This window comes from Clinocottus analis, unplaced genomic scaffold (assembly GCF_023055335.1).
Source record: "Clinocottus analis isolate CAN_PGR_092001 unplaced genomic scaffold, fCliAna1.0.p SCAF_3, whole genome shotgun sequence".
In the NCBI taxonomy this organism is placed as follows: domain Eukaryota; kingdom Metazoa; phylum Chordata; class Actinopteri; order Perciformes; family Cottidae; genus Clinocottus; species Clinocottus analis.
Genome location: NW_027176042.1, coordinates 175,719 through 187,588, shown reverse-complemented (window position 1 = coordinate 187,588; position 11,870 = coordinate 175,719). Strand labels below are relative to the sequence as shown.

The window sequence follows — 11,870 nt, the reverse complement described above, 5'->3', positions numbered from 1 at the left end:
ACAAACATGTATTCCTGCCAATTGTTAATAATAGTGTTTGTGGTACACTATAATAAATAAATTGGCATTTTGTTTAAATTTGTACCAAAGTGATGTTGATTTGTGTTTTAGTGAATCAGGAGGATTTTACAAAACATTCTTGAATAAAATGTTTTCTTCAAAATGTTTTTGTCAAATGTTAGACATCTATGAGAAATATTAACTTGTCTTTCAGTAAAATTAATTGATGATTGATCAAGTTATTCCTGAAGAAAAACATGTATTCCTGCTAAATGTCAATAATGGTCATACATGCATGTTTCTTGTACACTATAATAAATAAATAAACAATATTTGTTTAAATTTGTCCTACAACGAGAATGAATTGTGTGGTAGTGAATTAGGAGGATTTTACAAAACATTCTAAAATAAAATGTTTCCTCTAAACTCAAACTAAAGACTGAAATGAGCTCCGACACATTCCTGATCAATACTCTGATGAAGTGATTGATCAGATTCATCAGCATCATCAGAGTCATCAAGTCCCTGTTGGAGTCCGTCAGAGCATTTCCATAGAGAGCCACTTTGCATCAGCAGCACCATGCTCCAGTGCTCTGGGAGACTTTATAGTCCTGAGAGTTGGACACTGGATGACTGACAGCTGTCCTTCATCACAGCAGAAGACACAGAAATCCTCCTCATCAAAAACATGACTTTGATCTGCGTCCTCATGTGGACTCTCCTCTGCTGCTGCTTCACAGGTAAAGTCCAGAGAATCAAACTCCTCTCCTCTATGAACATCGTCCCTCTGAAGTGAAGCCGACTAAACCGTGACGCTGCTTTATGTCTTTGTCTCTGTGTCCTCAGAGTCCAGAGGACAGGTCACAGTGACTCAGCCTGGAGCAGTGAGCTCTGCTGTGGGAGGCTCCGTCTCCATCTCATGTCACACCAGTCAGAATGTTCATATTTGGAGCAACTATCACTTATTAGCCTGGTACCAACAGAGAGATGGAGAAGCTCCTAAACTGCTTATTTATTATGCTAGCACTCGACAATCAGGGATTCCAGCTCGTTTTACAGGAAGTGGATCAAACTCTGACTTCACTCTGACCATCAGTGGAGTCCAGACTGAAGATGCAGCAGTTTACTACTGTCAGAGTTTTCATTACATCAACAGTCAGCATGTGTTCACACAGTGAAAAAGCGTCGTACAAAAACCTCCCTCAGTCAGACTGAACAGAAACTGAACTGAATTCTGCAGCTGGAAGCTACTGAAGAGACTGATACACTTCACTGAAGACACACACACACACACACACACACACACACACACACACACACACACACACACACACACACACACACACACACACAATACACACAATAAAATGCACCAACATCTCAGACTTCTCATCTCAGAGTCACACATAATGAAATCAGTTTGTTTGCAGATGACAGACTTTTATACATCACAAAATCTTCATTTTCAGTCCCTTGAATTGATCAATAATCAAAGCAGGTTTTCTCCCCACACTCACTCCTTTTTTATATGAACATCAAAGATGAATCTACAAGTTGGGGTTCACATCTCAGCTAATTAAAACATTTATTTTATATCAAGAAGTCCAAGAAAGTGTGTTTGCAGCTTTGGTTTGATCAAATAATTCCAGGTTTATATTTAATCACCAGTCTGATCAGGAAGATCACTGGACAGTTCTCGTTGATGAACCAATCAGATTCTTTTTTTTTTAGCATCAGTGAAAATACCAACCAATCACATCCGGCTTCAATAGGACGTCTATCGCTGAGGATGGATCATTTATAAAACTACAGCAGATCAGAGCCTTCGGTCCACCGTCTCGAACTGATGAGGACTTCCATGTCTTTTGGTTTTGTCCACATGTTTTTCTGCTTGAATTTCTCAAACAAACTCTGTGAGACCCTCAACCTCCAATAAAGTCTCATTACAGCTCTACCTGGTGAAATGTCCACAATACAAACACCTAAACATGTCCAACCTTTATTAATATTGATGTCAGTTATCACTATGCAAAAAGACCACATTACCAAACTGAGACGACGGAACAAAACTGTCCTCAAGTCACAGGACCAGTTTACTACCAGACCATTCAACGTCCTCCATGTTTTATATTTATGAACATGTAGATGAAAGCCGTCACCAGTGAGGAGGAACCACCCTGACGTGTTGAGGACAGCTACACTTCACTGACTCTGTGTGTTTGCATATGTGTCCTGCCTCTCTGCTGCCAGCCGTTAAGAGGCCAGTGTTGATCAGTGGCTGTCCAGGCCTTTCAGAGACACTGACACGCCGGCAGCACGATGATGATGTCACTGACTCTACTGCTGAGCACCCTGGGGCTCCTTGTTCAGGGTGAGACTCTCTTGTGAACACGTTGGTTCCCCAGCACCATGTTCTGCTGTGATGGAGAACCACTGGAACAAGCAGCATTGACCTTCTTCCATCTGTTCTCCGGGTTAAAGAAATGAGACTCTTCTGTTGGGATGTTGATCATCTTTCTCCAAACTGGATTTGTCTCAATAACCCTTCTGCTCTTCTTCATGTTTTCAGATTCATCAGGAGAAATCCTCCTGACTCAGTCTCCTGGATCTCAGTCTGTTGTTCCAGGACAGACTGTCTCCATCAGATGTAAAGCCAGTTCAAGTATTAGTAGCTGGCTTCACTGGTACCTTCAGAAACAAGGAGAAGCTCCTAAACTTTTGATTTATGCAGCAACAAGTCTTCAGTCTGGAGTTTCAAATCGTTTCAGTGGAAGTGGATCTGGAACTGACTTCACTTTGACCATCAGTGGAGTTCAGACTGAAGATGCAGGAGATTATTATTGTCAGCAGGGTAGCAGCTTCCCGTTCACACAGTGATACACCGTCGTACAAAAACCTCCTCAGCTAAAGAGGAACTGATGTGACTCAACAGCTGCATAGAATTTTAAACACAAGATGTTTTATAACCATTCATTAATTTCATACCAGCATGAAAGCATTCAGCATATTTCTGTTCTTTACATTTTTAGGAGTATTTTTTATGCAGTTTGTAAGTAAATATCAGTTTGTTCAAAGTAATAATATAATTTAATTATATAATTTCAGTTCTTACAACATTACAATCGAAAAGACAATATAACAAAAAATCAAAACATTTAGCCACACATATTTAATTCATGCAGAGTTTGACTTTATGTTTACGTTGTAAACTTTCAAAAGCTTTAAACTCAGAAAGGAAAAACAACAAAAAACTGTTCTTATAAAAAATGTTTTCTGTTTTTGAATTGTATTGAACTATTTATACATTTTACTATATTGACATGTTTTATTGTCCATTATGTATTTAGATGATGTCAAAAACTAAATAATACAGCACAATTCAGTCCAGATTACACCACTGAGCATTACTTCTTTATGAAAATATCACCTGAGATTATCACAGTCTAGATATCTAAAGCTAAAAATAACTCAGTCTCTTTGGATTAAATATAACCACTGTTGTAATGATAGGAAACCAAATATTAAAACAGTTACTATTTTATATTATACATGGAGACAGATTAATTGAACAGCCGGTCTTTCGTATTTTAATAGAATATAAGTCTTGTGTAAAAATATATTTCTAAAGAGAGAGAGGAAGAGACAGATACATTATTGTACCCTCTTTTGTGTCAAGTCATTTAGTGGAGTTGTACTTTCTCTATGATTAAAATTTTATGTAAATTCTCAAAATATCCTGATTATTTATAACTTCACGCAGATGATACCCGGCTTTTTATATCTAATTCATGAAATGATTTTTACTCAAACACAACATGGATCTTCAAAGGTAAACACAAGTGATATCAGAGAGCTTTGGGATTCAACATTGAAATGATTCTCCAATGTGCATTGTTATGAAAGTTAAGTAATATTGATAAAACTGAAACAATATTCAAGGAATATTTACAAAATTAAACCTATTAAAAAGAACCTGGAATAAATGTAATGATTACTTTTGCAAATTGTGTGTATTAAATCTTAGTAATGCTTGTAATGTATGATTTATGTCAAAGAAAGGAAGTCAAAAGACACATAACTTTTATAATACACTTGATGAAATCTTTATTGTATTATATGTTGAAAGCATCAACACAAGCAGGAAGACGTTCATGTAGAAACATGTCATGAGAGAAAGAGAACCAGAGAGAGAGTTACAGAGTGAGACTGAGAGCAGTAGCAGACTGGAACCAGTAGCAGAGTCCCAGTGAGGCAGCTCAGGACTGGGAACACTGGTCTCTCCTCAGTGTCTCTGAGAGCGGAGTCTGGGAGCCCTGGCTGGCCTCACAGGTCACAGAGCCCACCTTCCTCCACTGGTCTGCAGGGAGCCTCAGGGTGCTGCTCCAGCTGTAGCGGCCGTCCTTCTCCAGCACCCCGAGGCTGCTGCTCTCCTCCCAGCTGCTGCTGCTGCTGCTGCTGCTGCTGCTGCCGTCCACCTTCCAGGCCAGACTCCAGTCTGAGGGGAAGCCCTTGTTGGCCAGGCACATGAGCGTGGCCTTCCCCTGCTGCAGCTCCTCAATGGAGGGGGGCAGCACCGTCAGGGTGGGGGCGACTCGGCCCACTGCAGAGAGAGAGAGAGTCAGAGTTCATATGAGGGGCAGCAGAGGAGACGACTAGTTCTGTTGGTCTTCCTCAGATCGGATGAAACTGATCTTAAAGGTCTCACTTCCCCCTCTGAGCTCAGTGAGCGTGACAACAGACAGGTTTCAGTACTGAAGATAAAACATCTGTACTTGCCTTCTTTCTTCTGAGTTACATTACAGCAGTGGTTCTCAAACTGTGGGGCGCGACCCTCTGGTGGGGTGCGAAGGTATTACAGGGAAATGTATTTTTTTTTAAAATTTTTCAAAATAATTATTTTATGAATAATTCTTTTTAAATCCCACACTGGGTAGATGATTCTCTGTATTTCACCCATCCTTAGTAACTAATGAGCAGTGTGGCGCTGTGAAGCACTGGGGCTTCAGTGTCTTGCTTAAGGACACTTCACCATGAAACTATGGAGAGAAGAGGGATCAAACCGGCTACCTCGTGGTTTCAGGACGACCACGCCCCCATGAACGACATGAAAACTGGTTACATTTGCGCATGCGCGATCGCGACAGATCCTTTGTGAGTTGCGACACACACATGTACCACTGTGCAAAATGAAGACATTTTACAGAAGAGAAATCATATGGAGAACAGCAGCAAGATTACAAGGAGAAAATATGACGACTCTTATCTCGCTCTGGGTTTGACAGTGAATGCGGTATGAGATGAGGAGAGACCAGTCTGTGTTGTATGTCTGAGAACTCTGGCAGCAGACAGCATGAAGCCCAACAAATTAAGAAGACACTTGGAGACGTCACACCCCAGTCACGTACCACTGGCATTCTTTCAGAGAAAACTAGATGACGACCGCAAGCAGGCTACTCACTTTTAAAAGTGTCATCTTTAAGCAACAAAGCACAGCTGGCGTCATACAAGGTCGCATACAAAATTGCACAGTGCAAAAAACTGCACACCATCACCAAAGAGCTCATTCTCCCCTCAGTGCTTAACATGGTTTTAAGGATGCTTGATGAGAGTAGTGCTGCCATATTGAAGACTATCTCTTTGTCCAATGACACAATTGCATGAACTGACAGACACACGGTTTGCTTTACAAGTGGACGAGGCTACCGACAGCAATTGTCTATGTTCACTTTGTCACATCAGAGTCACTGAGTGAAGATTTGCTGTTTTGCAAATACGTTGCAGGCAGAGCGACAGCCGATGAGCTCTTTAGGCTTCTGGACAGTTACCTGACAGAAAACGGGCTGAAATGGGAAAATTGTGTGGGTTTCTGCACAGATGACGCGCAGACCATGGCAGGGGAAAAAAAGGGCTTGCAGGCGCTGATAAAGAGCGTCTCTCCAAATGTGCAATGGACTCACTGTGTTATACACAGAGAAGCGCTCGCAGCAAGACAAATGAGCCGTGAACCGAACGAGATGACGCTATCAGCGTGGTCAATTTCATTAAAACAAGACCCCTGAAAGCACAACTGTTTTCGGCACTCTTTGAGGAGATGGGATGTTTCACAGCGAAGCAAGGTGGCTCTCACGAGGAAAAGTGTTGTAGCGAGTCTTTGAGCTCACAGAGGAAATTCGTCCTGTGTCTTTATCCTCCAAGTCTTGACTCCAACGAAAGACTCCTTTGTCTATATCTTCTGAGTCTTCATGCAAAGAGTATTCACTGATGCAAAAGCTGATGCTTCAAATCCCCACCTGGTTTAACACCAGACTGTAAAAAGTTGCTCTGAATCACAACACAGTAATTTTGAGCCTTTTTTTCCCTCCTTTTTTCAGCAATAGACCATAATCCGTTTTAACATTATTTTCAACACAAACTAAGATGCCCCCAGATTGCTGGGGGCAACACACGCACGCACGCGCACGCGCACACACGCACACGCACACACACACACACACACACACACACACACACACACACACTTGTGTGAACACCTGTTCGCAGCCCCATATATAAAAAAGCAGGTGTTTGTTATGGGAACCATCTCTATCCTGCTTCATGTGCCCATCCCCCCACGTGAACCACACCTGCCAGACTAAACAATGTTTATCTTCTCACTTTACCCCTAAATACACAGGGAACATCAAAGGAAGGGTTTCTTTCACGTCTCTCCTAATAAATACTGTACTATTGTCTGTTTAATTTGTGTTGCAGGAAACCTCCACCAGGCTGATGTTGAGGCCCAGGTGTCTCTGCAGAGCCTCAAGGCTCATCAAGTAAGATCCCAGTAGACAAAACCCCACATAGTCATTACACACAGCATCGTCCGCAGTAAAAAAACATGTTGTACTTCTAATTTCAATCCAATGTCTCTTTGTTCTTCTACTGCAGGTAAGAGGACTCCTGCCCATGGAGAAAACAATAAAGTCAGTCGTGGATATTTTATTGTTTGAAATGCAGTTTTTCCAGTTCAAATTGTTTTTGTACATTTCCCTCTTGACCAGAATATTTCATTTTTTCCACTTGAATTTTACTGTTTACTGTTAAATTACCTAAAGACATGTTTAAATTGTCACAATAACATGAAGAAAGGTGAACATTTTAAAATGTTGTATGTTCAGGAATAACATGAAATAATGTTGTAGTTTACAAAACTTAATTTTTTTTGCAAAATGAAATGTAAATTGTAATGTGTCTATATATATATATATATATATATATATATATATATATATATATATATATATATATATATATATATATATATACATATATATAATGTTGTAAATTCAGTAATCTTGTGACAGTGCATAACCATTTATTCATGTGTTTATTTATTATTACGCTGCGGACAAGTGAACTTCATGTTTTTGTTCACACAAATATTTAGAAGCTCTTTAAAAATAATATATGCAACACGTTTAACCCGGTACACAGCGGCTCGGGTGCAATTTGTGAGCTTGGCCACAAGATGTCAGGAAATATTATTTTAAATCCATTATTTCAGGATCCATTTGTCTTCAATATTGAACTAATAAAGGTTTAACATTAACTAAGAAAAACACCGTATTCAAGTTACGGACCGAAAACCAAGGCATTATTTCACTGAACTAAAATGACAATATAGTAATAACAAGATTTTACCTGCAAATTTGATCATTTATTCCTGTTTTTTATAACTTATTAACATTTAGAACTGTCTATTACTTCTTGCTTACTATTATTTATAACTATATGCTTGATGGTATGTAACTGTTTTACTTACTTATTAACATTTGTAGTTGTTTTTAAATGACTTACTAACATCTATAACTGTTTTTAAATTACTTAACATTTATAAATGTTTATTAGTTCCTTACTAACATTTAACAACTGCAGACCTGATTGTTTAAAACTGTTGATTAATGATTTACTTGCTTTCTTATCCTTTTTGTTTATATGTACACATCTATAATAATTCATTTATTTCCATTTCTAAACATTGGGTCTGGAAGTCTAGAATTTTGGTGTATTGGTTTATCGCATGAAATAACAGAAACAGAAAAAGATGAATAGATTGTATAGACAAAGACGTTGTGCGGTCATAATACACAAACACAGAAAATGCAGGATGTGCTTATGTACCATAGAATTTATTGGGATCCATGTTATATCAAAAAGTATAAGTTTTACATTTTCATCTGTAAATGACGCTTGATCAACAATATTAACAGATTCACGTCATCCACACAATCAGTTTAAGAGAAGTTTAAATGTTCATGCAGAGAAAAAACAAACGTCATCATGAGCAGTGAGAGTCTCCATGGCTAAACACACACACAGGAAGGAGCGCCACCTACAGGAGCTCATACATTTACACAACAATCACGAGAAGACGTCAAAGTACCGCCTCCCACAATGTTTGACTGACAGCTGATCTCTGTGCAGTAAAAAAAACGCCTCAACAATCAGCTCTCAGCCACAAACAGAGACTGAATGAGTTTAAAAGTTCAAACAGTGTTTAACCTTTAAAAGGACTTCTGTTCATTTCAGTTTACTCAACTCAGCAGTGGCTCCATAACGATAAAGTCCAGCATAGAGATGCTGAGTGAATGTGGTCTGGACTCTGTGGAGGAGAGTCATGGTTTCAGAGACGCTGTAGAAGGACAGAATACCTGCGCTGTGATCCAGGTACACTCCTACTCTGGAGGACTCAGGAACTGAGATGGGAGTTTTGACTTTGTTGTGAATAAATGTATGACTGTTATTGAAACATAACAATGCCCAAGATTTGTTATTGTTTCCAAATCCACATTCATCACTGTTCCCTTCTCTCTTGATATTCTTGTATGCGACTGCTACAAAAACTCCTGCTCCTCTCCACTCCACCTCCCAGTAACAACGTCCAGTCAGATTCTCTCTACTCAGAACCTGATACGAACCAGTGAATCTGTCTATGTGACTAGAATAAGACTGATGATCAATCATGAATGTTACTTTTCTGTTCTCATCAGATAATAACAGCTGTTTGTGTACTGTGTTTGGATCCAGTGTGATTTCACGTGAATACCTTAAGAATACAGCTCTGGTCGTTTCTTTTCTCCAGGAGACGGATCAGCTCGGTGAAGGTCTTCTCACTGTCCTCCACTGTTTTATCAGCAGAGAGATTGATGGCCTCCACCTCCTGATGAAGCAGCTTCACGTCCTTCTCTCTGTCCTGGATTCTCTGCTGGATGTTTAGTCGACTCCCCTCCAGCTCTCTCTGCCTCTCAGTTCTTTCTGCTGCAGCTGAGACTGTGTCGTGGCCTTTATGTTCCTCCATTAAACAGAGATAACAGATACGCTGCTGATCAGTACGGCAGAAGATCTTCGTCACCTCATCGTGACGAGAGCAAATGTTCTCCTGGAGCTTGATGGAGGGCTTCACCAGCTTGTTTTTCTTTAATGAAGCCGCTTCATAATGAGGCTGAAGGTGTTTCTCACAGTAAGAAGCCTGACATACCAAACAGGACTTGAAGGCTTTCCGTCTCCTCCCAGTGCAGACATCACAGGCCACGTCTTCAGGTCCAGCATAGCAGTGATCAGCAGCAGCAGCAGCTTGGAGTCCAGTCTTCTTCAGTTGCTCCACTAAATCTGCTAACATGGTGTTTTTCACCAGGACAGGCCTCAGTGTGAAGGTCTTCCTACACTGAGGGCAGCTTTGGAGTTTCTTCCCATCCTCTTCATCCCAGTAGACCTTAATACAGTTCATGCAGTAACTGTGTCCACAGGGAATATGTCCTTCAGTAGATCCAGACAGATGGAACAAGAGAAGCTTTCCCGGTCCAGCTGAACTCCTTTCTCTGCCATTTCACCTCTCAAAGACAATGACTGTATAAGTTTCACTTTCTCATAAGTAATTCTACTTTGAGCTCTGATCTGAATAACACGTGTCTCTGCAGTGAATGGGGCGCGTCAGCTGCTGCTCTTTACCTCTATGTTGGTTACATTCACCTATTGCAATGTTGGAGAACAGGAAGAACAGGGAGCGGTTTTAAAGCTGTAGTTCATTCCAGGAGGAGGAGCAGTTTGAGAGAGACTGTGTAACACTTGTTTACAAAGGACATCATTTCTCTGAAAGAAACACTGATTACTTTAACTTTTTGAAGGTAATCTCTGCTTAGAATAAACAAACTCTCTTCTTCCCTGAATATAGTTGAATGAAAGTTTTTAATGATAATAATAATACAAATACAGCAGAAGTGTCACGGCTGGCTCAGAGAATGAGGACCCAAATGCTGATGCGTGGTGCAAAACATAATTTTCTTCTTCCAAAACAAAGAAGGTGTCCGACTATGAAGCCAAATCCAGGTCATATGTATTGTTCATTTGGAAAAAAAATTTGAACCTGAAAAAGGAAGTTTTGTTGTTGAACTTTGAAAAATTTATCGGGTTCAATTTTAAAAAAACAAAACAAAACTCCCTTTTTCAGGTTCAGAGTTTTGACCCGTATCTGGTCTGGGGGGCGTGGTATCCATAACATGTTAAAAAGCATGAACTAGTTTTATTAAAGTGGGGGTTTTGCCAAAGTGGGATATTGAGCATAGAGCTTGCTTTGCATGCGAGAGGCAGTGGGATCGATGCCCACATTCTCCAAGTGACTTTGGCTCCTACTCTTATGTGGAAGATTTGGTAGTATGAGCATTATGGGACTTCTTGCACCAGTTGAGCTGAAGACAGCAGCCGTGTTTTTATTCCACCAAAACTTGGAGTAGAAACAGTAGAATCACTGTTGTTTAACAGATGAATCATGGAAGAGCAAGACATTTTAGACTTTTCTTGCTGGAAATTAGCAATTTCTAATCTTGAAACTGCATTTTGCTTGGGTCTTGAGCTCAATGGTGCACATTACACCCATGACATGGCAGACCAAAGCAGAGTGGACTGCGACGAGGATGGGATTCGAACCCACGCGTGCATAGCACAATGGATTAGCAGTCCATCGCCTTAACCACTCGGCCACCTCGTCGTCTCAACGCCCTTGCGTGAAAGGTCCGATCCAGTTCACCTTCCAAACTGATTATACAGGTCTGGAATGTTTGGAAAAGTGTGACCTGGCGGGGGTAGAGGAGGAGATATAGGCGTCTCTTGCCTGACACATAAACTACTCTTGGGGAATTAGCTCAAATGGTAGCGCGCTCGCTTAGCATGCGAGAAGTAGCGTGATTGATGCCTGCATTCTCCACCTCTCTAAAAGACTTTATTTTCTGATACTGATGGAAAACAAGTTTGTTGTTTAAAGTGTCCTCCGCAAATTGGGCAGGATCAGGGAGCATCTTGTTGCAGTGGCTGCTGGCCTACCCTATCTTCATTGGATCCCAGTGGAGTCCACAAAGTATTGCAAAGATTGCAACTACCAAATGTCACCATAAAATTCAGTTCCAGGCCATTTTTTGTGTGTTTTTTATGGGCCTGGAAAGTTGAAAAAAGCATGAAATAGCGGGTAGGAGAATGGGCGGGTAGGAGGAGGCATGGCACGTTGATCCATTGCCCTCTTGTGTAGAGGGGAATTAGCTCAAGTGGTAGAGCGCTTGCTTTGCATGCGAGAGGCATTGGGATCGATGCCCACATTCTCCACCTCTTTGAAAGACTTTCTTTTCTGATATTGAGAGAAAACAAGTTTGTAGTTTAAAGTGTCGTCCGCTAATTGGGGAGGATCAGGGCCCATGTTGTCGCAATGGCTGCTCAGACTTAAACCTACCAAAGTGATTATACCGGTCCGGAATGTTTGGAGAAGTCTGAACTGGTGGGGGTAGAGGAGGAGATATAGGTGGCTCTTCCATGAGCCTTAACCCTATTGTGGGGAATTAGCTCAA

The 11,870-nt window shown here is 40.7% G+C and overlaps 1 protein-coding gene, 1 non-coding gene and 1 gene segment (V, D, J or C); all 3 read right to left on the bottom strand.

Annotated features, from left to right (window-relative positions):
- Positions 1–4,142: 4,142 nt before the first annotated feature.
- On the bottom strand, positions 4,143–4,592 carry LOC137796159 (Ig kappa-b4 chain C region-like). The segment is given in 1 exon segment: positions 4,143–4,592. A coding segment is annotated over 1 exon segment (270 nt).
- Positions 4,577–9,879, bottom strand: LOC137796013 (E3 ubiquitin/ISG15 ligase TRIM25-like). Its single transcript, XM_068593644.1, is given in 3 exon segments — positions 4,577–4,600; positions 9,086–9,792; positions 9,795–9,879. Coding segments are annotated over 3 exon segments (801 nt in total). The 5' UTR covers positions 9,865–9,879.
- Positions 9,880–10,941: 1,062 nt separating this feature from the next.
- trnas-gcu (transfer RNA serine (anticodon GCU)) lies at positions 10,942–11,023 on the bottom strand. Its single transcript has one exon. It is a non-coding gene; the product is annotated as a tRNA-Ser (tRNA).
- Positions 11,024–11,870: the final 847 nt, after the last annotated feature.